This window comes from Odontesthes bonariensis, chromosome 14, assembly GCF_027942865.1.
Source record: "Odontesthes bonariensis isolate fOdoBon6 chromosome 14, fOdoBon6.hap1, whole genome shotgun sequence".
Lineage (NCBI taxonomy): Eukaryota > Metazoa > Chordata > Actinopteri > Atheriniformes > Atherinopsidae > Odontesthes > Odontesthes bonariensis.
The window spans coordinates 26933679-26956789 of record NC_134519.1 but is presented as its reverse complement, the minus strand read 5'-3'; the positions used below and the strand labels follow the sequence as shown (position 1 = coordinate 26956789).

Below are 23111 nucleotides of genomic sequence, written 5' to 3'. Positions count from 1 at the left end.
AGCAAATTCTTTGCTCCTTGGCTCCCACTGCAATTGTGGGACGTAACACCACTGTCAAGAAAAAAACCAAATCTCCATATGAGCCCTGCAAATGTGGAGCCACTACACACACAATTCTTAATTATATTAAAGGCCATAAAGTTCAAAGAAATGCAGAGAGACTGTAAAGCAAAATAACGCGGTGCAGGTCTGGAAAACAAAGTCGTGAACTGCGGTATCGCAGCCTTTAAGCAGTTTAAGCTGGAAACGCACATAAAGCTTTGGAAGGAGCAGCGATTTCAACCATACGCTTTGATGTGACATGAGACCAACACCAACATACGCCAGCAGTTTTCAGTTCCGCTCATGACAACACTTTTCTAAAACACCCTTGTCAGTCCCCGGTTGTGTTTAGACTATAACATCACCTGGTTAGGGTTAGAAAATTATTTTGACTGGGGTTAAAATACACTCTTTAAAACGCAACCCTCATACCGTTTTCTTCTTGCCTTAATTATATGCAAACACAACCCATTACACCAACTTTTTCACCTCCCAGTTGGCTCCAGCATTTTTACACTTCGGATGTATTTGGTCTCAGGGTCTCAAATTCTTTGAAAGTAATTACAGGTTGTCTCTGCCTGCATGATCATCCAACCCACGGATATGGAGGGAGAGGTCATACTTGTTCTGCTTGCACTTGGGGTGCTCTGCAGAGATTTGCCATGTTTGGTAACCTTTAAAGAATGGCACTAGTCTTTCAACACAAAGCCGGACTGAGTACAGGGAGCTGTAGTGAGATACTGTTCAGGGTAGAACAGTCATAGACTTAATGAGTAACCAAATGTATTGTATTCTTCCACCTTTCTAATAAAGCGTTCTAATTTATAGTCAGTTTTAAGGCTGTGATGTTTCTGAAAAGGGGGGGAAACAAGACTCGCACACAAATCTAGTTTACACCTGACAGAACGTTGACAATCCATTAACAGAAGCCTACATAGCTTGTCCATTTAAAGTGGCTCACCTTTTAAGTTTTTAGCCATTTTGTGCCGTTGAGTGAGTGCTGTGGATGGATAATCTCCCTAAAGACCCAAAAGCTTTGCCTCAAATCAAGACCTCCTGCACGTGGCAGCACCTTTTACTCTGAAATGCCCTGCTAATCACAGTAGAGGCTTCGTAAAAAACTCCTGTCAAACTCCTTGAGTAGCTCAGCAACAGCCTGAGCCCAGTGGAGCATCTCCGTGGAGACCTGAAAACAGGTGTGCACTGATAACCAGGCTGGTTAAGCTTGAGCAAATCTGCCAAGAAGAACAGCGGAGACTTTCAACGGAAAGGTGTGCCAAGCGTTTACTACTGCTTTAAAGTTTGAGTGTGTAACATATCGGCACAATTTTTGGCAGAAATGGAATATGATGAATAGAACTATGGTTTCATAGTGCAGAGCCTAGAGCAATGAGAGCATTTTGTGTTTATCTCAACATGATTTCATATAAATTCTTGGTATGAATTATTGGCCTACCTGATTGCCTGGGGCGCATATGTAATGAATGCAATTGCATGAATTATAGGTTTCAATTCTGTTTGCCTGTTTCCCTCCAATATCACCATGAAATAAAAGTTTAAGATGGCACAATTAAATAAATAGATAAGAAAGGCTAACATTTTCCAAAGTGTGCTATCGCTTTCATGCTAACAGAAGGGGAAGACCACCAGCTTCCTCCCTGTGAACCTTAACAGTGGCTATATTTTCAGTTCTGGTAAAGAGAAATCTTGGGTTTCCAGGAAAGGAGTTGCCTTTCAAATAAACAAAATGTGACAATAGTTCTGGATGAAATTACTTTGTCCCAGGAAAAAAAAAAAAAAAAACATCTGGGAAATGTCCTTCAGCCACTGCTGACGCAGAGACTGCAGCACTTCACTGCACAATACGGTGATCATACAATGATTACAATCATCTTCCTTTATGTGTCTGACTGTCCAGAGAAGTCCGCTGCTATTTTCTGTTGTATGAGTCATGTTGTTTTTCCATTTCTCCGAAAAGGACAGCAGGAGCCCATGAGATAGTGCATCTGATAACAAAACCAGACTCAAGCAGCGTACCAGCAATCAGAACGAGAACTCTCATGTCTGCTGGCAGCTAATCGACATGTTGCTGTGTTCATTATGTGGGGTAGTCCACTGACCTGGTTGCATCCATAATGGTTGTTATGGCCCATGTTATAAAATGTCTTAGCTACAGGGCTGATGTTTGTAAAAAAAGAAAATACCGACAGCCCTAATCACACTCTTCTGGTTCCACTTAATAAGGCTTAAAGATTCGTGCTTTCATCTGTCGAGCATGATATCTGAAACACTTTCAGCCAAAGTGCAACGGAATGACGTTCGTCTCAGGCAATGATTCTTTGTGACTGCGGTCCATTAGGTTGACGCTTCACAGCAAACTATGACAAGATGCTTAAGGAACTAATGAAACTATAATGAACCAATGAAACTTAGAAAATCAATAGCCGCTTCTTTTCACTGTATCATTAGCTAACCCTATCTATCACTTGATTTGTTCAAAACTTAGGAAATAAAACCTTTTGATCCTCAAGCAAGTTCTCGAGCCCTCCATCGGTTTATAGTACCTTAAATTCACAGTTGAACTACTGCCAGCTGCTGACGATTGTGGAACGTGTATGTAACGTGTTCAGCAGAAGGAACAGGGATGCACCTCCTCGTGCCATTCTCTGGCTGAACATGCTCCTCCAGTTAACAAGAACATTGTGCAGAGAAACATTTTCCATGTTGGAGAGGGGTTTTGACAAAATTTTGTGTCTGCCCTCAGGCTCGTGTGCAATGGGGTAAGCAGAAATTTCTCCAGTGCAGAAAATTACACTGACCGCCCCAGACTCCTCTGACCCCAACAGCATGGTGCCACTTACAGGGAATCTTCCCTTCAATTTTGCACACTGACTAGATCTGTTTATCAAAATGACAAGATCACTAAGACCCCACAATTGCCGGCCGTTTTCGCTTCACTCTGCAAAAAAGAAAAAAGAAAGAAGAAAGAAAAAAGAAAAAACGCTACGGAGGGCTTCTCAGAAACAGGGTCCAAGTCAGATTTGGTTAGTCGTGACTTTCAGTGGTCACGGAGAGTGTATGAGTGGACCCAAACTCAGGCTCAGCAGAGAGCCGGGTGAAAGAAATACACTTTTATGTAGCAAGACACATAGCACTATTGCGGCAAAACTACATCTGGCATCAGGGGAAAATACACAAAAATAAACAAAGACGAGGACCTGGCAAGAAACAAAGGAAGCGCTGGGGTATGTATAATGCAGGAGGATGACCACTTAATCAGAACACTAGGACCAGGTGAGTGACATGGGCCACGCAGCATAGAGATAAGGCAAATACTATCACAGGAGTGCAACAAAAGCAATGAACCAGAAAAGCAGAAGATCAAATACAACCTAGCAGCAGAACATGACACCATGACATCCGTAATCTGATTCCCTGGAGACTCTTCTCTAAACCGTGGGTCTCGGTGAAAATTTCTCCTTTTTCGGGTGCTTACAAGCATGGCTTTGTGTTTGGTCAAATAGCCTTTTCTGCTTTGGAGGGTTCCTCACTGAGTGAAGTGACTCAGAAGAATCCAGAGCAGCAGCCATGATAAGGGCTGTTCAAATTCTTTAAATGCTTGGAAAAGAGGCTTCAACGCTTCCCCTATGACCTCCTTTAGCATAGGAAACACTGGTTATGAGTGTGAAGAGATCATTCTGTCCCACAGTTCCTGGTGGCTGAAACTTTCAAAGTGATACTTGGTTATATTTATTCAGTCGTACTAACTACAGATTGTAGTGTGCATGAATATTCTTTCCATACTTAATCATAAAGCTTGATAATGAAGTAATATTTAAATGATGGAAATTGTACAACTGTAGTTTGAGTGAAACAGACCTACAGTCCTCCTACCATCTTGTCCTTTACCTCATCCAGTTTTCCATCAACGTCAAGGCAAAGAGCTTAGGAAAATATGAAAGTAGGCCCCCTTTTTCCCATGGTTTGACCATACCCATTGTCCTTTTAAATGGGTCTAACTATTTGCCCACGTCCAATGAGATTACACCAAAACCTGACTGGAGAAAAAGAGAGTGAAACGTTGTTTTGGGGATTTTCTCGTGACACAGTATGTGATTGCTCACAGCCACAACTGGAGCTTTAAATACTCTTCATGCCACTGCAGGCTTCCTGGGGAGCAGCTGCGCCTGCATGTTGATGAGTTTTTATATTTACAGCCATGCTGCCCTCCTTTGACTCCGCGTGGTACTGTTTCACTGACTTGAATAAGCAGAGGCCTGTGAGCTTTTCTGAACACACAACAGCAATACTGTAGTACGGAGTGCTTCCTTTGACGAAACTGTTGCTATTCTGTGTCAAAGACAAACTATGTGCAAACTATTCCTCTCATCATTTTCAAATCTAAGGGACACATATGACGAACACTGGCAGGCTGTTCCATGCATTTTCATTAGTAATGGACTACTGTTGGGAAACCATACCACACTGAACCGAGGCAAGAAAGAGCACAATGAATTTTACACTTAAGGTAATAGCCTCTCCAACTCCATCTAATGGGAAAGTAATAACATGGCTCTCCACCTGCCTTCTGTGGTCCTGTGCCTCAGGCGAAGTCAGCACTGAATCACAAACAGGGCAGAGAAGTGCGGCTGCTTTGCTCTCTGTGGGTGAGTGGAGAGGTTTTTGTTGCACTACTATCCCCACAACCCATAGAGATCTGTGCATAATGTTTTCTTCTTTCTCTGTTATCTTATTTTGTGAAAGAAACTGAATAGTTCTCAGTATGCAAGCTGCAACCGGGTTCAACAATTACGCACTATTTTATTAATATTTGCAGTCTGTATGAGGTTATTAGACATTTTTCAAGTCTTGAGTCCTCTCTCGTGCCGACGTTCATTTGGTTTGTTGTGTCCTTCTGAGGAACGCGTCGACGTTAGCTCTATGCTAACATGAACACAAAAGGTCTCATTTTGTCTGGATTATACCCAAATGAAAACACAGCCATGAATTAGATTGCATTCCTGCCAAAAGACGGGCATCTTGACTGCAAATGTGTGCGCATTAAAGGGGGAAGGCGGGCCACAGTTGGCAGTCACAAGACTGGAATGAATAGCTTTAATAAATACATTCATTTTGGGGGGGTTTCTGTAAATTTATGCTGACGCGACTATAAGAATAACTGAGTCATTTCTGAATGATCTAGAAACTGTTCTACACACAAATCATTAGACATTTGATGAGAGGTTGATTTGTCACGTCCATGGGGTTTTCCCCATGTTTTAGTTTGATGTTTTTATCATGTTTTAGGTTTGTTTATGTCTTGGTTTTTTTAGTTCATGTTTAGTTTTAGTCTTTCCATTGTTTTTCCCCTCACTTCCCATGCCAGCTCATTAGTTTCACTCACATCACCTGTTTTCATTGTCTCCAGCTGCACTCAGTCACCAATCACTCTCAGTTCACTATTTAGTTTCCAAACTCCCTTTTCAGTTTGTGATTTCTTTCCCCGATCTCACCATTCCCCAGCCATGCCACGTCATAAGATAAGTGGTTATTCATGTTATGCCAAGCCATGTTCCTTGTTTTATTTTCCACAGTTTAGTTTTGACATCCGGCTCAGCCGTGCCTTGTTTTGACTTTTGTTGTTTTATAAATAAACCAAGTTTGCTTTCTCACCTCTGGAGTCCGGATCCGTGTCCTGCCAACCCACCCATGATTACATTGTCTGACACACATGTTGTATGTCACTGGACAGGCTAATGCAAAGGAAAATCTGCATAAATAGTCTCTGGATACCTATCCTTTCGATGCATATGTGTCTACGTATAAAGCCTTTTGACATGGGGTCAGAGTTTAGCGGGAAGTGAGCACTGTGAAAAAAACGTTGCTGCCTTTTAGGCACCCTGTCTGCCCTTTTTACAGGCCTGGATCCATTATATTATTTTTACTCCTGGAAAAGTGTACAACTCCTTAAAATGTTGAAAAATTTCCATCCATCTTCTCCGGTTATTGTTACAATTGACTACCTTGTCATCTCTTCATCACCTCTTGCATTAACAGCTATGCACGCACCACTGTGATGTCAATGCACAGCAAACCATCCGTGGTATGGCGGACATTTTGTTTACAGAGGGTCGTGTTGACTTACATCAGCAATATAGGGAAAAAAATGATTGAATCAAATTGAACCATGGGGACAGGATGCAACTGTCAAACAGTCTTTCAAAAAATTCAGTCAGACAAAGGCTTGTTCACTCATGTAACTTAGGTAACGTGTATGACATCATGTGTCTTACATTCGCTCCTGGTGCATGGACGGTTGTCTAATTTGTACAAAGCACTTGTGCCTGGAAGCTGTGTTGGTAAAAAGTTTCAGGGCTATTTCTTCCTTTTCCAACAATTAGAACTTTGTCATCAGCTTGTTTTGTTGTTGAAAAATGTTTGAGGTTGCACCAATGAACAAAGCAGCACATTCTCAGAATATCCAACATACTGCCTGTGGACCAACACTTATGACAACATTTTTCGACCCATTCACCTGCCCACGCAACTGCCGATCTTACTAAACAGGCAGAGGAAAAAAATGGTTGATTTTTCTTTCAAAATAATTGTTAAACAAATTTGGAAACGCCTTTGTGTCAGACATGAAGTCTCTCCCTTCCCTTGGGAGCGGGCTCACGCTGCACTCATGTGTCTTTGCTGAATTCTCGACAGGGTATACTTACCATGGCAACAAAGGTTGCACAGTTTGATCGTGTGAATTCATGTAGCTGTCAGCTGTCAGAGCGTGAAGGTAATAGAAATATTTCATACCTGCAGTGAGTGTTCCAAACAGTTGGCTTCGGTTAAAACAGGCTCTCTTTGACCCGTTACTTTGAGCTGAGCTGAGATCTTTTAATCCCTTTCTACAGATGATAATTATCATAATTTACAAGATTTTTTTTCCCACAACCCCTTTGCCTCGTATGTGCGTATCGTGACAAATTCAAAACGGTGATTTATTTAAACTTTCGTAAGTGTATCAATCTTAAAGCCGTTACTTTATAAAAACTCTAATTCTGCAAGCTCTATACTTAATAGTATGTTATTTTAAAGCGCTTAACATAAAGTCATTTTCAGAAACTAAATCTGCCATCAGCCATGTTGAGCAACTAAATAAACTGAAAATCCAAAACATGAAGAATATTTATACAAGAAAACACATGTGAAAGAGTCAATATTGAGGATCTAATGTTGAAGAATCCAATATTAAGACTGCTGTATTGTGGAAACAACACACATAATAAAACACAAGAGGTGATCTTTAAAATAGATTTTATTTACCATTTTGTAATTCAACAGTTTACGATATACAGCCGACAGGACTAAAACATTTCAATGGATTTTGGCCCTAAAGGTTGAAGAACAAGAACAGATATGGTTAGATAGATAGAAACATATATATGATAGAAGGTACCAGATAAGCTGAGTTCTCTTTTCTCACTTGTGCTTTTTTTCCTTTCCACTCCTTCAACGGAACAATAGCGACAACACTGCAAGTTCTTTCAGCCATACCGCTGAAGAAGATGATATTTACTTGACTGGTGTTGTTTCAAATGTGAAATGTTATTCATACATATATTTCCTGTTGCTTGTAAAAAATAAAAAAAAAACTGCTGATTTCTCTAAAGTGCTGCAACACAAGATTATGCTTATATGTGCAGTAGTAGGAAATTCAAGAGGTAATGGTCTGTCCTTTACTGAGAACCACAGAAATCACAGTTTTGTTTTTTCACAACAGTTGAGCACTTGTGCTTTGTATTTATGTGCAAAAAAAATGGTCCAAACCTTTGCTGAGTTTACGTTTTTTTTTGTTTGTTTGTTTCTTTTAAGCATCAGCGGCTTTCTGCACAGTGATGGAAAGACCTGGTCAATTAATGTCCATGTTCTCAGTTGTGTTTTTTTTTCTGCAGGACCAAATAAAAGGTTTCACAGCCACACAAATCATGGTTTACATTACCAGCAAGAGCAATATATCGATTTGAAATAGTACATGGATCCTTGTTTCATACGTATGCCACATTATTTGTCCAAGATGTCATCACAAAACAATATTCTCAGAAGAATGAAAATATGAGTTCCGCATGCAGATTCCACACTGGTTGCGGAGTCATTTCAGTGTTTTTGATTCTGCTCATTTTCCAACAACAGAAACAGTCAAACTGCTCGCATTTAGGGCCACGGGATATTAAAGGTAAACAGCGATGTATGACTGTTGGTACTGCACTGCATGAAACAACTTGAAAGATGTAATAATGTTAAAAAACAACAACAAACAAAAGCATCGTCATGTAGCTGCAGCTTCTGTCTCCACCAGAGCTCACAGTGAGAACTAACCATTCTTTTGTAGTTCAAGTTTCGATCCAAAGCTTTTTGTTTGGCAATGCTTTTAATTTCAGCTGGCTTTATCTCAATCTTCTGCGAATGCAATGTCAAAAACAAACAAAAAGCAGTGTCATTGAACATGGATTTAAAAATGATTTCAATCGGAAGATAATGGTTTTCTTTCTCATCTTTTAGTACAAAATGTTTTCTTTTTAAAAGATAGACTGTATGTGATTAGCAGAATAGGACAGGGCCAGTTCTGGTAGATTAGAGGTACATGGACGTCAATACTGACACTACACCTGCTCTACATGCAGGCTCCGCAGTAAGAGCTAATACAGAATACACAATACACTTGACATAATCTACATTACGTTACCAGAAATATGACAAATCAAAACTAAAATCAATCAATACTTGCCCATCCCTGACCCACAGAAAAAAAAAACACCCAACCCCTAAAGTAAACGCAGAAAAACACACATGACACAATTTATTACACCATTCTTTTTTTTTTTTTTTTTTTTTTGACCTTACTGTACAACAGAAGGAAGAGTTGCAGGGTCAGCAGAGATAACGAGGGTTGGGATATATGGGGAGATAGCATGGTGGCTAAGCTTCACTTATTACAACATGAGCATACAAGACAAGCAATCACAAGCAGGATATGGTCTGAGCTACATGCTGTCCCACTATACACTCAGCACAATAAATTCCTGATCGTATCTTTCAACAAGTAAAGCCTCATTTAAAAAGTGGATGTTTGAATGTTTAACAAGAAGCAAAACAGTACATTTAGATTAGACGAGGGAGATATACTGGCTTGTGTTACAAAGCACCTGGTTTTGCGGGAATTCAGGAATTAAAAAAAAAATAACTAAAAGAATTTTTTTTTAAAATGTATTACAAAATTTTTCACATGGGATGAATTATCAGGAATAAACCAGAAACAAAAGGTAAAACAGACGGCTAACTACCAAGCAACGCTACACTTCTCTATTTAGGGGATTAGCCAGAACACATCACTCTAAACTTTCCTGTACAAAAGACAGTTAAGAAGCTGGTTAGAAATGTGTGCTTGTTAAAGAATGCTCACTGTGCTTACTGTGTTTTTTTTTCTCTTATTGTTGCTTCCAAAACATAAAGAATTTTTTTTAATTTCTAAAAATCTAAAGTTTCTGAAATGTTCATACTAATTCCCTTTGGGATGAATAAAGTCTTTTTTTCATTTAATTTCATTAAACATATTCTCCAGCCTTGTGTCTGATGGGCTTTTTATATTCACATCTCAGCTCCACTTAATCTTAGCACTTCTCCATCTTGTGGATTATTGGAGCAACTGCATTTTCATTTTAAGATTTAATCGTAAGGAATAATGGTGAAAACGGGAATGAATATGTGCAAACTTTGTCCAAAGCTGTGCTTTAGTATTTCTAAAAAATGTCTGTCAACTATTGATAGACATCCCATAAGTACTTCAAAAAATGGTTTATCGAGATAAAAACAGTATCCTCTTCACCGTTTGCTAAGTATGAAGCTACAGACTGTATCAAGTTAGCTTAGCTTATCATAAATACTAAAAACAGGTGTAAAACATTGAGGCTATCCATAATTCATTGCCCTGCCCGTCAAAGCTAACAAATTAGCTCACAGTTTGTTAGCTTAATTTGTACATAAAACAATGGATTTATGTTGCTACAGCCCAGACCATTTATTGGCTGAGAGCTGCAGACAGGCAACTGAAATGTTATTTTCAAATAAATTATATCAAGTTAATTGGTACGAATTAGAAGTAAAGTAAGTGTTGGGAAGTAAACTGTAATTCTTTTAGACAATGCCAAGCTAACGTAATGCTAAACTAAGCTAACTGCAGCCGCTCACTAAACTCTTGACAAGAAGTGAAGAACATACCTGCATATAAATGTGCTTTATGTGATATACAGTTTTGTGTATTAAGTTCATTTAAGTGCTTACACTGGTATTACAACCCTTAATTTGATAGCGAATAAACGGTATAAACCCGAAGACATAATGCAAATAAACTGCGACAGCTGATGCAATCCCCCAAAAAGGTCCCTGCTTGTGAAGCTAAAAGCATCTCCCCACCACCCGAGCTGGTGTCTTTATACCATCACAGACCTCTACCAACAACACTGTACTTGACATAGTCTAATAAGTCACTTTTGGGAAACCCAATCCTGTATGCTAAAGAGGCCCCTCTCCATTGTACTACACCCTCCAACAAAAAAACAAAATCAAGTCACAGATGAGGAATGGTAAACAATGTTAATCATGATTCTGTAGTTTCTAAACTTTTGTACAAAATAAACATACGCTTTCTTTATTATTATTTACTAAGTTACTTTACAATGAGAGGTAAAAGAAGACATCTACTGAGAGAACACTACTGTGCAGCTACATTTAAAACTACGTAATTCATTACAGTTTTATTCTGTTTTCTGGAAACAAGCAGCATCTCTCTGCTTTCTGTCTCCCCATCAGTTACAGCACAGCTTGGCAGAGCTCAGAGCTTTATTACATTAAAGGTTCCACTGACAGTAAGACTGACAGCACGTCAGTATCTGAGATATATATGTTACCAAAAACATGTGCAACACTCACGGAACTTAGGTAATGTTTTTGGTAACATGCCTGAACGGGGCAGACTATGACGACGACCCATTGGAGACACCAACTACGACACACGGATTCTCCTTCGCATACCACATCCCAAGACGCATTTTAACCAAAAAACAATGTCTGGAAGACTTAAGAAGAGATGGCACTTCTATATCATGCAGAGTTGCATGCACCTGTTTTGGGTGCGTGTGTGTGGGTGTTTTTTTTTTTTGTTTTTTTGACAGTGAGAACAGTTTGGTGGTTTAGTCCTTGTAACAGTTTCCACAGGCAAGGAACCGCAAAGTTGACCTTCACTTGGACCCTGAGAAATGGGCACTGGGACCTCTTCTGTCAAAAAGTGTGTGTATATGTGTGAATGCAGAGCTACAGTACACGTCACTGATATTTCTCTGCCTAGTTCTCAAAGTCTAAGCAGCTTTATTAAGAAAAAAATAATATTGGATGAGAGAAAATCAGCTTTGAGCATCACTCATCTTCTCTGGTGTTTGTTAAATAGTTGTGCTCTGTCAAACTTTCTTTTTTTTTTCACTTAAAGAAAAAGCAGCATAAAAACACAACAGGCTTAGTCTTAAGCTGAGATCGACTATGTTTGAGGTCACTGTGTGCTGTGAAATATAAAAAGTGTATGAACATGACTCCTTTTCAGGCTATAGAGTAGAGCATATTTCCGTTTTTCAGCATCATTAAGACTGCGACTGGCCCGTACGGACACAGTTTACCCTCCTCCTCTACAGTTACAGCACCACGACAAGTCTCCAGCTGTCCAATCACCACTGCTACAAAGTCCCCCGTCCCAAACAGCCCCAGCTAACTGAATACAGGAGAACAATGTGTGTCTCTTTGCTGCCGCATGCACAAAATAAACACATGCAGCTTCTCAATCTACTGTACCTCTAACTGCTGATGAGGATGACATTTACAAGTTTTACAAAAAAAATGAAAGGAAAAACAAACTGCATTATTAAATTATGTGGAACAAATTGAACAACTCAGCCAAACACACGTACACACACTTCCACACGAACATACACACAAATCTTTTGGATGATGACCCAATTTCTTCTTCCTTTCGTTTTTTTTTCTTCTTCATTTATCTAGAGACAACACGCAGGCAGATAGAAGAGGTTAGGATAGAAATAATAAGCCCTTACAATATGTAAAGGTCTCCAGCGAATGGGATCTCCCCCACAGAGGACTGTGGGAAAGTGGGGTGAGGATGGAGGAGAATGGGGGGGGGGAGGGAGGAAGAGAAGGAGGAGACGGTGGGCCGCAGAGGTTGAGCCCAGTAGTGCTGATAGAGAGGGGTGGCGTCTATGCGCTGGGGTTGGGGCTGTTGTGTGTGTTGGTGGAGCCATTGCTTCCCTGGATGGTGAGGCTGATCTCATCCTTCCTCTCCTTCTCTTTTTCCTCCTCCTTCGGCTCTTCCTTCAGCTCTTCCTTCTCCTGTAACGGACGGGCTTCCACAGTGTCTTCGGAGGCCACGGGGGCGTAGCGGCCCGTCCTGTGCTCCTGCAGGGCTGGGCCCCACTTTGGATGTGCTTGGCAGGCAAACTTCAAACGCTGAGATAGAGATTGGAGAGGGACATCATTCAGAGGGTGGAGTCATTTAAACGAGTTTCAAAGTGAGAACATTTGAAGAAAGAACTTCCTACAGTCCCTGAAAAGAAGGATAAGCAATCTAGCCAAAATGTCCTGTGATGTTTGAAGGAAGGAAAATATCAAAGATAACAAGTAAATAAGTACATAAATAAGCCATTTAACGTGTTACAATTTTAGTTTAATATCTACATGAATAAAACCTGTACTCATTTATCTTTGTAATCACTTTCAATAACATCTTAGTTCACAAGTTATTGAACATTAGAATTAATTTAATGAGTTTTTGTCTTTGAATCATTTGCACTTTTATATCACTTATGTATTAGACTTTTCTTTCATTTTACAAAAGAAATCATCAATATTCCATACCTACTCTATATTATTCAGGGCTGGGTTGCAGCTTATGCAGGCAGTGTACACCCTGGACAGGTTGCCAGTCACTTTACTTTTCATTTAGCTAAGGTTTGAAATATTTTTCGTGAATCATTGTATTTTTCTCATGGATTTTCCCCATTGTATTTTCCCACTATTTACTTTCTTTTACTTCTCCTCCCACTGTTACAATATCGCTCAGTGACTTCCTCTCCCCTCGTCTAATTGTCGAGAGCTGCAGCTCTGGGCATTACTGATGCTGGCTCGAACTGATGCAGCTTTAATTATTAGAGCACTCTAGCAAATCACCATCCGCTTCAGGGGATTCTGAAGGGGAAAAGTCTTCAATGTCCTAGAAAAGCTCCGTGACAGGTGCCTTATCGTAACGTCTCCCCATTCTTATGTGTTGCAGTGAGCAGTTGCTGCTGCACACACGCACACACATATATACATATATATACTGTATATATATATATGTATGTATGTATATGCCTCAGTGGCAGTGTAATAAGATGAGAACAGACCCACCATCTCCCGGAATTGGAACCAGTGACCATCATAGTGGCAGACATCCAAGAAAGAATCTCAAGTATGAAGAGTTGGACTGCACCAGGCCATGACTTGATACCCACCTACTGACTAAAGAAACTAACTGCACTCCATGAGCCTAGGAGCACAAGTGAACCAGCTCCTGTCAGGCATCGTAGCAGATAAGTTGACTCAATACATGAGCGGGGCCCAGAGGGGAATTAGTAGTAACACCAGGGAAGCAGAACTCCAGCTACTGATCAACAGAACTGTCACTCAAGACTGTAAGATCAGACATACAAATCTGTGCACCCCGCGGATTGACAACAAGACAGCCTACGACTCAATGCCGCACACACGGACACTGGATCGCCTGGAAGTCCCAAAATCAAATAGAGGCAAGGCGATCACGACTGAAGGGCGTTGAACAACCACAGGACACCATAGCAGATGTTCAGGACAGCTACAAATGCCTTGGGATCACACAGGCAAATGGCAACCAAGGAAAACATCTGTAATGTAAGTTGAACTTTTGTTTTGGCCTTGGCACAGACAGCTGCATGTTCACTGACTGTCACTATGTATGCTTCCATCTGCTGTTGTGGTCCCAAACCAGATTTTGTCACCCTGCAGCTGGTCTGTTTTCTTAGTGTCTTTTAGGCGTACGATATTTAGCTGCTCCTGGCTTTTTGCAAGTTGCACTTTTTTTCCCCCTGCTGCTAAAGTTACCCTGTGTAATGTTATTAGTGAGACTAAGTGTTTGTCAGTGGGCCTCTGCTGGCTGATATTCTTTTATCAGTATGTGAAAATGACTAAAGAAAGTGTGCTATGCACGAAAAACATTCTTTTTTTAAAAATCACAATTGGATTCTTTGTGTCCTGATAGTCTGTAGTAAAAATAGATGAATGCAGCGATGGCCATGCATCTTTTCAGGGGGACGCGGGGGCCACGTTCTAGTACTTCTTAGCACTCCATGACACTGTACTATATTAAAAGCATAAAAGTGAGAAATGAATGTGAGATTGTTCATTTTGGGACTGTGGTTGCATTTTAGAATTTTAAGTGGTGAACTTTAAAGTTTTAATTTTAGGCTCCATGCTCCCTGTATGTGCATACGGGTGGCGCCATGGTCAGCACTGTCACCCTGCAAAAAAGTTCTAGTTTCAAACTTAAACAAACTTAACACTGTAACCCTCTGTGTGGGATTTGAACATTCATTGGTGAACTGGTAAAATTATAAAATGTATATAGTTGTTCCTTTCGCTGTTGCAAAACAGTACAGCTAATATCAGGTTAATATTAGAGTAGAGCTGTTTCAGAGGCCTTCTCGGGTGCTGTACCTCTCTGAAGGTTGCTCCTGGGGACCTATAGATCTTGTAGAGGGCATAAACGGGTATGCAGATCACTGAGGACATAGCCATGGCAAAACCGATAGCCAAAGACCAGCCTGGATACACGTAGTTATTGTAAGTGATGGGTTTGTACTGGATCACTGTGAAGATCAGGATGAACTACAGAGACACAAGAAAGACAGTTATTGCAATTTATTTTCCTTTAAATATATATAATACTGCATTATGTAAAATTTCCAAAAGTACATCTCTGAGGGAAAAGAAAGAAGACTTCTTTTTCTACATACATACAACATAAATGCATTTCAGTGACATAAGTGAATCTAAAATAAATAAGTTAGAACATATTATTTTAACATTTAATATGTAATAGAAATGAGCATTAAATCCCTGTTGAGAGAAGCATGTCAGACCATTTTTGTATAAAAGATGTATGTGTTTCTCAATTTCCGGTCCTCGGGACCCACTGCCCTGCATGTTTTCGATGTTTCCCTCCCCCAGCACACCTGATTCAAATGATCAACTCGTCATCAAGCTCTGCAGTGGCCTGATCAGGAGCCATTCATTTGAATCAGGTGTGCTGGGGGAGGGAAACATCGAAAACATGCAGGGCAGTGGGTCCCGAAAAGCATCCTTCATGTAGCAAACAGCCGAGAGCTTAGGCACAACTCTCACAGAATGCCTGAGGCGCAGCAAAGTCTTCTGTGGAGTGAAATGAAAGAGAACAAAAGTGCCTGAATTCTGACCACTAATCCACAACAATGAGTTTCTTGGTTGACCTTGTAGCTTAATGGACTAATACGCCTGTTTGGGAAGTACCATTCACAGCTGCTGCATGTGTTCAGTTCCCACTCACTAAGATTTGCTTTGAGAGCTTTATACTGGAAACAAAGCCAGCGGTAGTCAAAGAGATTAGCGCTGACGGCAGCTCAAATGTAGGTCAGGTCCCCAACAACTGGTCAACAAACGTGATGAGCAGCTACATATGTGCGGAAAGGTAACAAGAGATTCAGCCATCATGACTGGTCTCAGATCATCAGGCCACTTAAAGATATGAGATACGCAACATTAATGGTTTCATCAGTCTGTTAAAGAGACAGCATCCTGTCAACCGGGCAATGGTTACATTTCTGTTAATGTTCCGCAGGCTTCAATCAGACCTGACTTTGAGATTTGGCATTCATGGGAGACTAGGCAGTACTTAAAATGCCCATTGTATAATAGTCTTTATAGAGTCACAGTTTTCTCACAACATGTATTGCCATAATGATTAATATTACTGCGCACTGAGGCGGTGGATGAGAGCAGGTGAAAATAATAAAAAAAACCTATTTTTTAAAAAAAATCTTTGGATCAGTCAGTGTTATACTTATGAGGGATTAGCTGCATAACAGGAGCTCAACTCAAGAGTAGCATGATGTTTGGACACCTTCTAAATTCACAGTTTTCTCATAACATGTCATTTTGCTACTGACCTTCATCCAAGCTAACAAACATGCATCATTGTGGTGAAACATAACAGCACGGGACGGGAGAAGTTACTAATATTGGTATTTGGTCATACAGAGAAGCTACAGTTCAAATGTGTATAGATTTCTGTCTGTCTGAAATAATGTGAAAAAACTGCCCAACGCTCCAGCTAATTATGGTGGGTAAAAACATGAGAAGGATGGTTTGAGTGGTGCTGGTAGGTGTTTATTCAACGACACATCTGTTGGATTCTGCTTAAAAGCTGACCGTGTGTTAAATGAACCCATCTCTGCTGTGTGTGTCTGCGGTAATGTGACTGTAGCAGTTGTTCCATGTTGAAAGTCATCACAAAGTGTTATGGAAAAGCACCAGAGGGACAGTTTACGTGTTCAACTGCCATTTGCTCAATGGGAAGCAGTGTGTGTGTGATAAGGCCTTAATGTACATGTGTGTGTAGGTTTAACCTACAGAGATAATGACGGGGGAGACGAATCTCCAGCAGACTTTGAAAAAGAGAGGAGGGGGGAATCCCAGCATCATCTCAACGTCTTTGAAGTAGTTCCTGTGGCCTGAAAGAAATAAAAAAATGTTTATCCAAAGAGAGATTTTAACTTCTGAGTCCAAAGGGCTCAAGCCAGTGAAGGCAGAGAAGTGGAGATCTGTGTACTGTCTTTCTTTTCTTTTATCTGTTTAACAGTTTTCTGCTCCGTATCTTCGTGAAGTAAGCTTGATGCACTGATATTCTGATGGTGTGGTCACATTTTGTCTTTTGTTGCTTTGGATACAACTTATCCTTATTCAGGAAATGTTCATGTCTCGCATTCTCGGTGTGCCCACGATTTAACACAAAAAAAGCCCATCTTTGCTTCAAATCAGTTTGACTTATGGCATATCGCTTAGCATTGCCGTCATGTTTTGCACGATCAAAATCCAACTTAAAGGTAGGGTAGGAGATCCTGGATTTTGAGTCCAGCGAAGCTGCATTTTGAAAATACACAGGTCAAAAGTCCCAACCTCTTTCTTTAGACTTCCCCCCGAAGCCACGCCTCTAGAGTACATGAACGCGCAATGCTTGTTCACGAGCACGAAGGTGCACGAGCGCTGTTCTGACAGCAAGCATTGATTGGTTTGACTAACTTTTGCTAACTTTATATATACTTTAGTATATGCTAACTATACGTTTAATAATGCTAGGTGCTAGCCAAGCTGGCTCTAGTTTAGCTTCCTGCCAAGCTTCTGGGTACGCGCACAGGGGGAAGGAGGGGGAGGGAGGAGCAGATTGCAGTTTGATAGACGCATCAGAATCCAGTCATCGTTAAGTCCGTTCAGTATGATTGGATAGTGTTTTTCCTGGATTGTTCGTTCTAGAGGCCACTAAAACTTTTCATTTTCGTGTCAAAACTTTTAATTAATTGGTTGCAATGGGGGTGTGAAGAGTATTTCAAGCAATATGTAAAAAAATGCTCCAGAAAAAGATCCCCTACCCCACCTTTAACGATCAATGTTCTAGTGGAAACTCGACGCAAGGTTACAATAATGATTTATGAACAAAGACCGCAGGCTAATTTACTCTAACAAGTCTCTAATGAGTTCATTAAATAATCTACAAGCTGCTAAATCATAAACGCAAACTAATGACAATCTGACTGTCTGCAGTCATTATTGTCAATGCCACAAACTAGCTATCAGGTTTTTATCCATTTTACAGGTCTTGGACTTTTGATCGATTTTCATTCAGTGCTCAGACTTTCAGTTTATTTCCAGGATCAGATGAAAATTTGACAGTTCTATTAAGTGGAGGTAGATGTTTGGACCCCAGGGTCTACATTAAGGATGACACACTTTTTTTCAACTTTATCCTCCTGTCTTAGCATTTCAGTTCCACTTCCTGTCTTTAAAAACCTGGTATGAAATGTGACAACTTCACAGAATTCATATAACGATGCAAGCTACAGTTTATCAGATGCACTGACTTGAAGTGAGATCTGGTTGAAGCCGCTGGCTTCCCATGAGTCAGTATCATTCTATGAGACGAACTCAGCAGCCACGGGGAGCTGATGGACTCACGCCCAAAGCTTTGGAGATGAATCTTTTGTCATCATCCACTCCAGCTGCTCTCACTTAGTTCTTGTTTTCAGTGCATAATGAAATAAAATGAGCTGATCAGACCACTGAACTAAAGGACATTATCAAAAGGTAAAATACATCAGTAAGGTTGTTACTTTAAGTGCTCAATATCCCCGATCAGCTGCATGCTAATTAAATGATTCCTGCAAACACCAGGCTACAGTTATATGTGTGCTTGTGTGCTCGCTAACAGCATAACTAGCTTGATATGTATGGGTCTGGATTATTACTGTCTTTTTAATCATATCCTTTGCATTTGGGAGCCAAACTCTGACCCCACACTCCAAAAGTCTTAGAAGCTCAAAACTTTCCTCTTTCAGATTCACTGCTGCTTATACAAATGTCCTGCTCTCCGTTTTGAGCCCTTCCCCTTGTTCTCAGTCTTCTCCCATTCTACTGCTCTTGGATTTCTGCCTTTTGTTTTTGGATCGCTGTGAAATGACCCTCGGCTGGCAGTGCCAAACATGATGATCCTTGTGGGTTTGCTTGTTTTATTAAACAGTGTCCCCTCCAGATGATCACTAAATCAGGGTTCACAAGTGGGTTGGTAAAACATATAATTGAGAGGTAACAATAGCACTCGCGTGTTATTGGACTCAGAGAAAAGGAAAAATCCAATCAGTAAAGGTAAAAGTATCGAGAACGTTTCAAGTTTTGTCTACATTTAATGACTTTATACATCTCGCCTCACTCGGGCTGACATTTAAAACTGCCGTTTCTCTGTGAAATCTTGTCGTCTACATGCAGAGACGAGACATTTCAGAGATAAGAGAAAAGGCTGATTGGGCCAGAAGTAGACTCAAAATGGAACAGCACACAGTCAGTGTGCACCGATTTCTTGTTATATCAATTCAAAGCAATACTTTTAGAGTTTTAGCGAAAAAAAGCAAACATGTCCAGCCTTTTTCTCTCCTTACCGTAGATGTACATGATGCAGATACACATGATGCAGGAGATGATGACCAGAGAGAAGCTAGCAGCATAATTGTCCATCAGCAACAGCCAATAGATTCCTGCCTGCACACAGAAACAAGGGATTAGCTTTCCTCACGAGAGAAAACAGCACGCGTTCCAAGACGTGACCGCGAGTGTCAGGGACAGGGACTTACCTGTGTTGTTAGAGGCACTCCCAGTAGGAAACCAACTATGGCCACCGACAGTGTGACTACGGTCTTGTTCCTGATGATCCAGTCGGTGCCGATCTCATCCACGATGGCGGTCACCAGCGTCTCCAGCAGACAGAACTACAAGAAACAGGCAACAGGGAGAAACAAGAGGAAACTAAAATGAGAGTTGAAACTGGACAGTTGGCTCTCAAATATCTGCAAACATGATGGGAGAAATGCAACGGGACTCTTGACACATAGTGGGAGTCAGTCTTCCACGCTGACATTTAACACATCCAGTGATAATCAATGATGCGTTGAGATTTGTAATGTCACTCGATTCACAGGTTGACATTTAAAGGGGGGAAAATGCTCTCTGTCGTAAATGTCGTTTTACTGAAGTACTTACTATGAAGAGATACAGACGTGAAAAAGAAAGGACTAAGTCTTTCAATTTTTAGGTTTTATTAAGATATAGTGGGAATAAAAAAGGTTCCTACCAGGTCTTAAAGTGAGGTAGATGCCACCACAGAGGAACAACAACACATGATTTTTTACACTTTGTCATTAAATATTCAACGCAACTAATTCCACTCTTCTTTACAACGTTACCACAAGTCATTGAGGTTTGTGAGCATTTATTCATGTGCACCTCTCTTAAGGCCCACCACAGCATTTAAATCAGGCTGAGGTCTGGACTTTGACCATTGCAACACCTCGATTCTTTCCTTTTTCAGACATTCTGTTGTAGACTTGTCCTGTGGCCTCACATCTAACTCTAGAATACTTTGGTATACAGAGGAGTCAAGGTTCATGGCTCTTTTTGTTTATCACACACTCCTTCTTCTTCGGCTTAGTTCTTCTAAAATAAATGTCAAAGTGTAATATTTCATATGTTGTTTTTCGTCTGAGGATGCATTAAACTAAAAGAAAAAAACCTGTGAAGGAATGATCTTTAATTTTGTCCTGATACATGAAACTTGATCTATTTGAAGGAGAAAACCACCTTTTTACTGTATCACATGCATCTTAGGAAAAAAATACAAAGACTTTGTGAATTAATTAATTAATTTAGGGTCAAAAGTTATGCATTAAAATTGAATCATTTTGGATGAAAGTGTTAAGTTCTTATGAAACAAGGCCTCAATGAAACAAAAGACTGTTGGATGAATAAAGGTGAGAGTTCTCAATTCAATATTGTTGTTCCTAAAAGATAACAACCCCAACCTAAGCGTGGGATGGAGCCTGTATGGGTCAAAGAGTCAGAGAGACAATCCTTGCCCAAATGCAACCCTGTCCGGCCCGGATCTGTAAGAGCCAAGACGAGAGGCTCACCTTAATTGAGTTGATTATCGCAGGCCATGACACGTTGGACCAAGTGGTATACCAGTGAGTGTGGATTAGACTCGATCTGCTGCTACAAAAATGCCCAGATGCAGCCCAGGCTTAAAGATTATCACCCACTGGACAGAAACAGCAGTGGACCCCTGAAGCTCCCTGAGTGGCTGTTTTTAGGATTGCTCCATGGCACGGGGCGCCCCAAAAATATCCTGCCTCCTCTCAACTTGACCAGTTGGAGGGATCCTCCTTGACCATAAGTGGTCAAACGAAAGAAGTATCTTTACTCGAAAGAGAATCCCTACAACAAAAGTTAGACTCAGCTCTAAATTCATCCAAAGACATGCTTAATGGAAACATCAATCCAGTGAAAACACGAACGTGCGTCAGTGCATTCATTTCGACTTTATACCCCAGACTCCTGCTCTCACCTGAGTTCCCAGTCCCAGAAGGATGAGCATGAAGAAGAACAGCATGGACCAGATTGGTGAGATGGGCAGCAGAGTGAGAGCTTCTGGGTAAGCCACGAAGGCCAGTCCTGGGCCGTGGTCGGCCACCTCTGACACGGGGACGTTCAGGTGGTGCGCCATGAAGCCCAGGATGGAGAAAATGACAAAGCCAGCGTACACGCTGGTCGCACAGTTGGTTATGCTGATAATGATGCTGTCTCTGTTTGTTTCAAGTGTGAAAAAAAAACAAAAACAAAGCACAGTTCTGGTAAACTGATGGTGAACAAAATGGGATCAATTCAAAAAATGAGTGTCGTCAGCACTGTTACCAATTACAATGGGAACTTTTGCAGATGACCAAACACTGAGCAACACGTTTTACTTTCTCGTGCTAATTACTGTGCTTATTGCATATGAAATTAAGGGAGAGCTTTGCATTATACTTGAAGCGGGCTACATTTTGAAACTTCCACCTGTAAATCATTCTCAGATTCAGTCAGCCTCACAGCTGTGGGGCCAAACCGAACAGCTTCCCTGGAATGGACCTTGTAATTTAATGCGATCCCCATCACCAGGCCAGAATAAGAGTTAGAAACATCTCTGATGCTTTATCGGACCGTAAAGCAATTTGGCCATGTTTGTTGTTTTTAAATGTGCTTTATAATTATCAGTATAAACATCAGCGCTGTAAATTAGAGCTTCCTAAAAATGAGTTCATCTTATTGAAGATCCTCTAAAGATTCACAACAGAGTAAAAGATAACCTGATTTTGGAAAAAAAAGAGTTAAACATAAATGGAAAAGGGTCAGTAACACCTCCTTTGGGGAGCATCACGACTTGTAAACCTTGTTTGTGGACAGCTAAGAGATTTTCAGTTCTCATCGGGTAGATTTTCAAGAAAAGGCTCGTAATTCAGTACGATTTCTTTTGGCTGGCTTGGTTTTCGACAATGACAATTACTCAGTTTATGCATCTAGGTGCAGTTTTGAGATGTCTTGGAGATAATAATAACGAATAAATTTCGTTTCACAGACGAAATGATGTTTACTTTGAGAATTTACTGGTATTGATTTCTTCCGTGTGCCACTGAAACGTTCCCTTCGCCGCAGGCTGCGACAAAAAGCCCAAAGCATGATTGATCCCGCTGTGCTGAATAGTGTGAATCAACAGAGTTCTTATGAAGCGGTGGATGTCTTTTCTCCAAAGATAGCTCAGCTTGTGTCGAAGAAGTTCGACTACATCGCACATGTTTGGGTGTTCATTTGCAAACAGAATTTTGACGAAGAAAATACTCTCAGACTCAAGACGTCTGGTGCAGTGAGTTTTCAGAATAGCGACTCGCTGTCCTTATTCCGACACCGACTGATTTCAGCTACCTGCAGAGCCGCTGTTAACGTCTTCTCTTTCAGGCGTGTTCATGTTCTCTGTTGAGATTTAACACGGAAATCATTGTGGGTTCATAGATTTTTCTTTCCTCACATTTCCTGTTAGGGTTGCCTTTGATAGCTCCGATGCTTGACTGCTTTTCGTCCATGATTTTGCACTGCCCAATACGCACCAACTGGTGGTGCAACAGGAGAGCAGAAAGTGTGTGATGGAGCTGCAGAACACATCTGATTAGGGCTTCCTTGCAGCTGTGAGCACAGATAGCACTATCTCAAGCTCCTGGCAAGAGGAACAAATTGTATCTTCAACCTTCTTTTTTTCCCCCCGTGCAACTCTTCGA

General features: G+C 40.7%; 1 protein-coding gene across 4 annotated transcripts in view; it reads right to left on the bottom strand.

Annotated features, from left to right (window-relative positions):
• Positions 1 to 7336: 7336 nt before the first annotated feature.
• Positions 7337 to 23111, bottom strand: part of slc6a9 (solute carrier family 6 member 9) — a 73099-nt gene continuing 57324 nt past the window's right edge. For all 4 annotated transcript variants that reach the window (XM_075483799.1, XM_075483798.1, XM_075483800.1 and 1 more), the window contains 6 exons: positions 21368 to 21605; positions 19602 to 19736; positions 19410 to 19509; positions 16834 to 16934; positions 14884 to 15054; positions 7337 to 12603 (listed from right to left, as the gene is read on the bottom strand). In XM_075483799.1, coding sequence (XP_075339914.1) covers positions 12355 to 12603; positions 14884 to 15054; positions 16834 to 16934; positions 19410 to 19509; positions 19602 to 19736; positions 21368 to 21605 — 994 coding nt within the window. In that variant the 3' untranslated portion in view covers positions 7337 to 12354. The remainder of the gene's footprint in view (positions 12604 to 14883; positions 15055 to 16833; positions 16935 to 19409; positions 19510 to 19601; positions 19737 to 21367; positions 21606 to 23111) is intronic.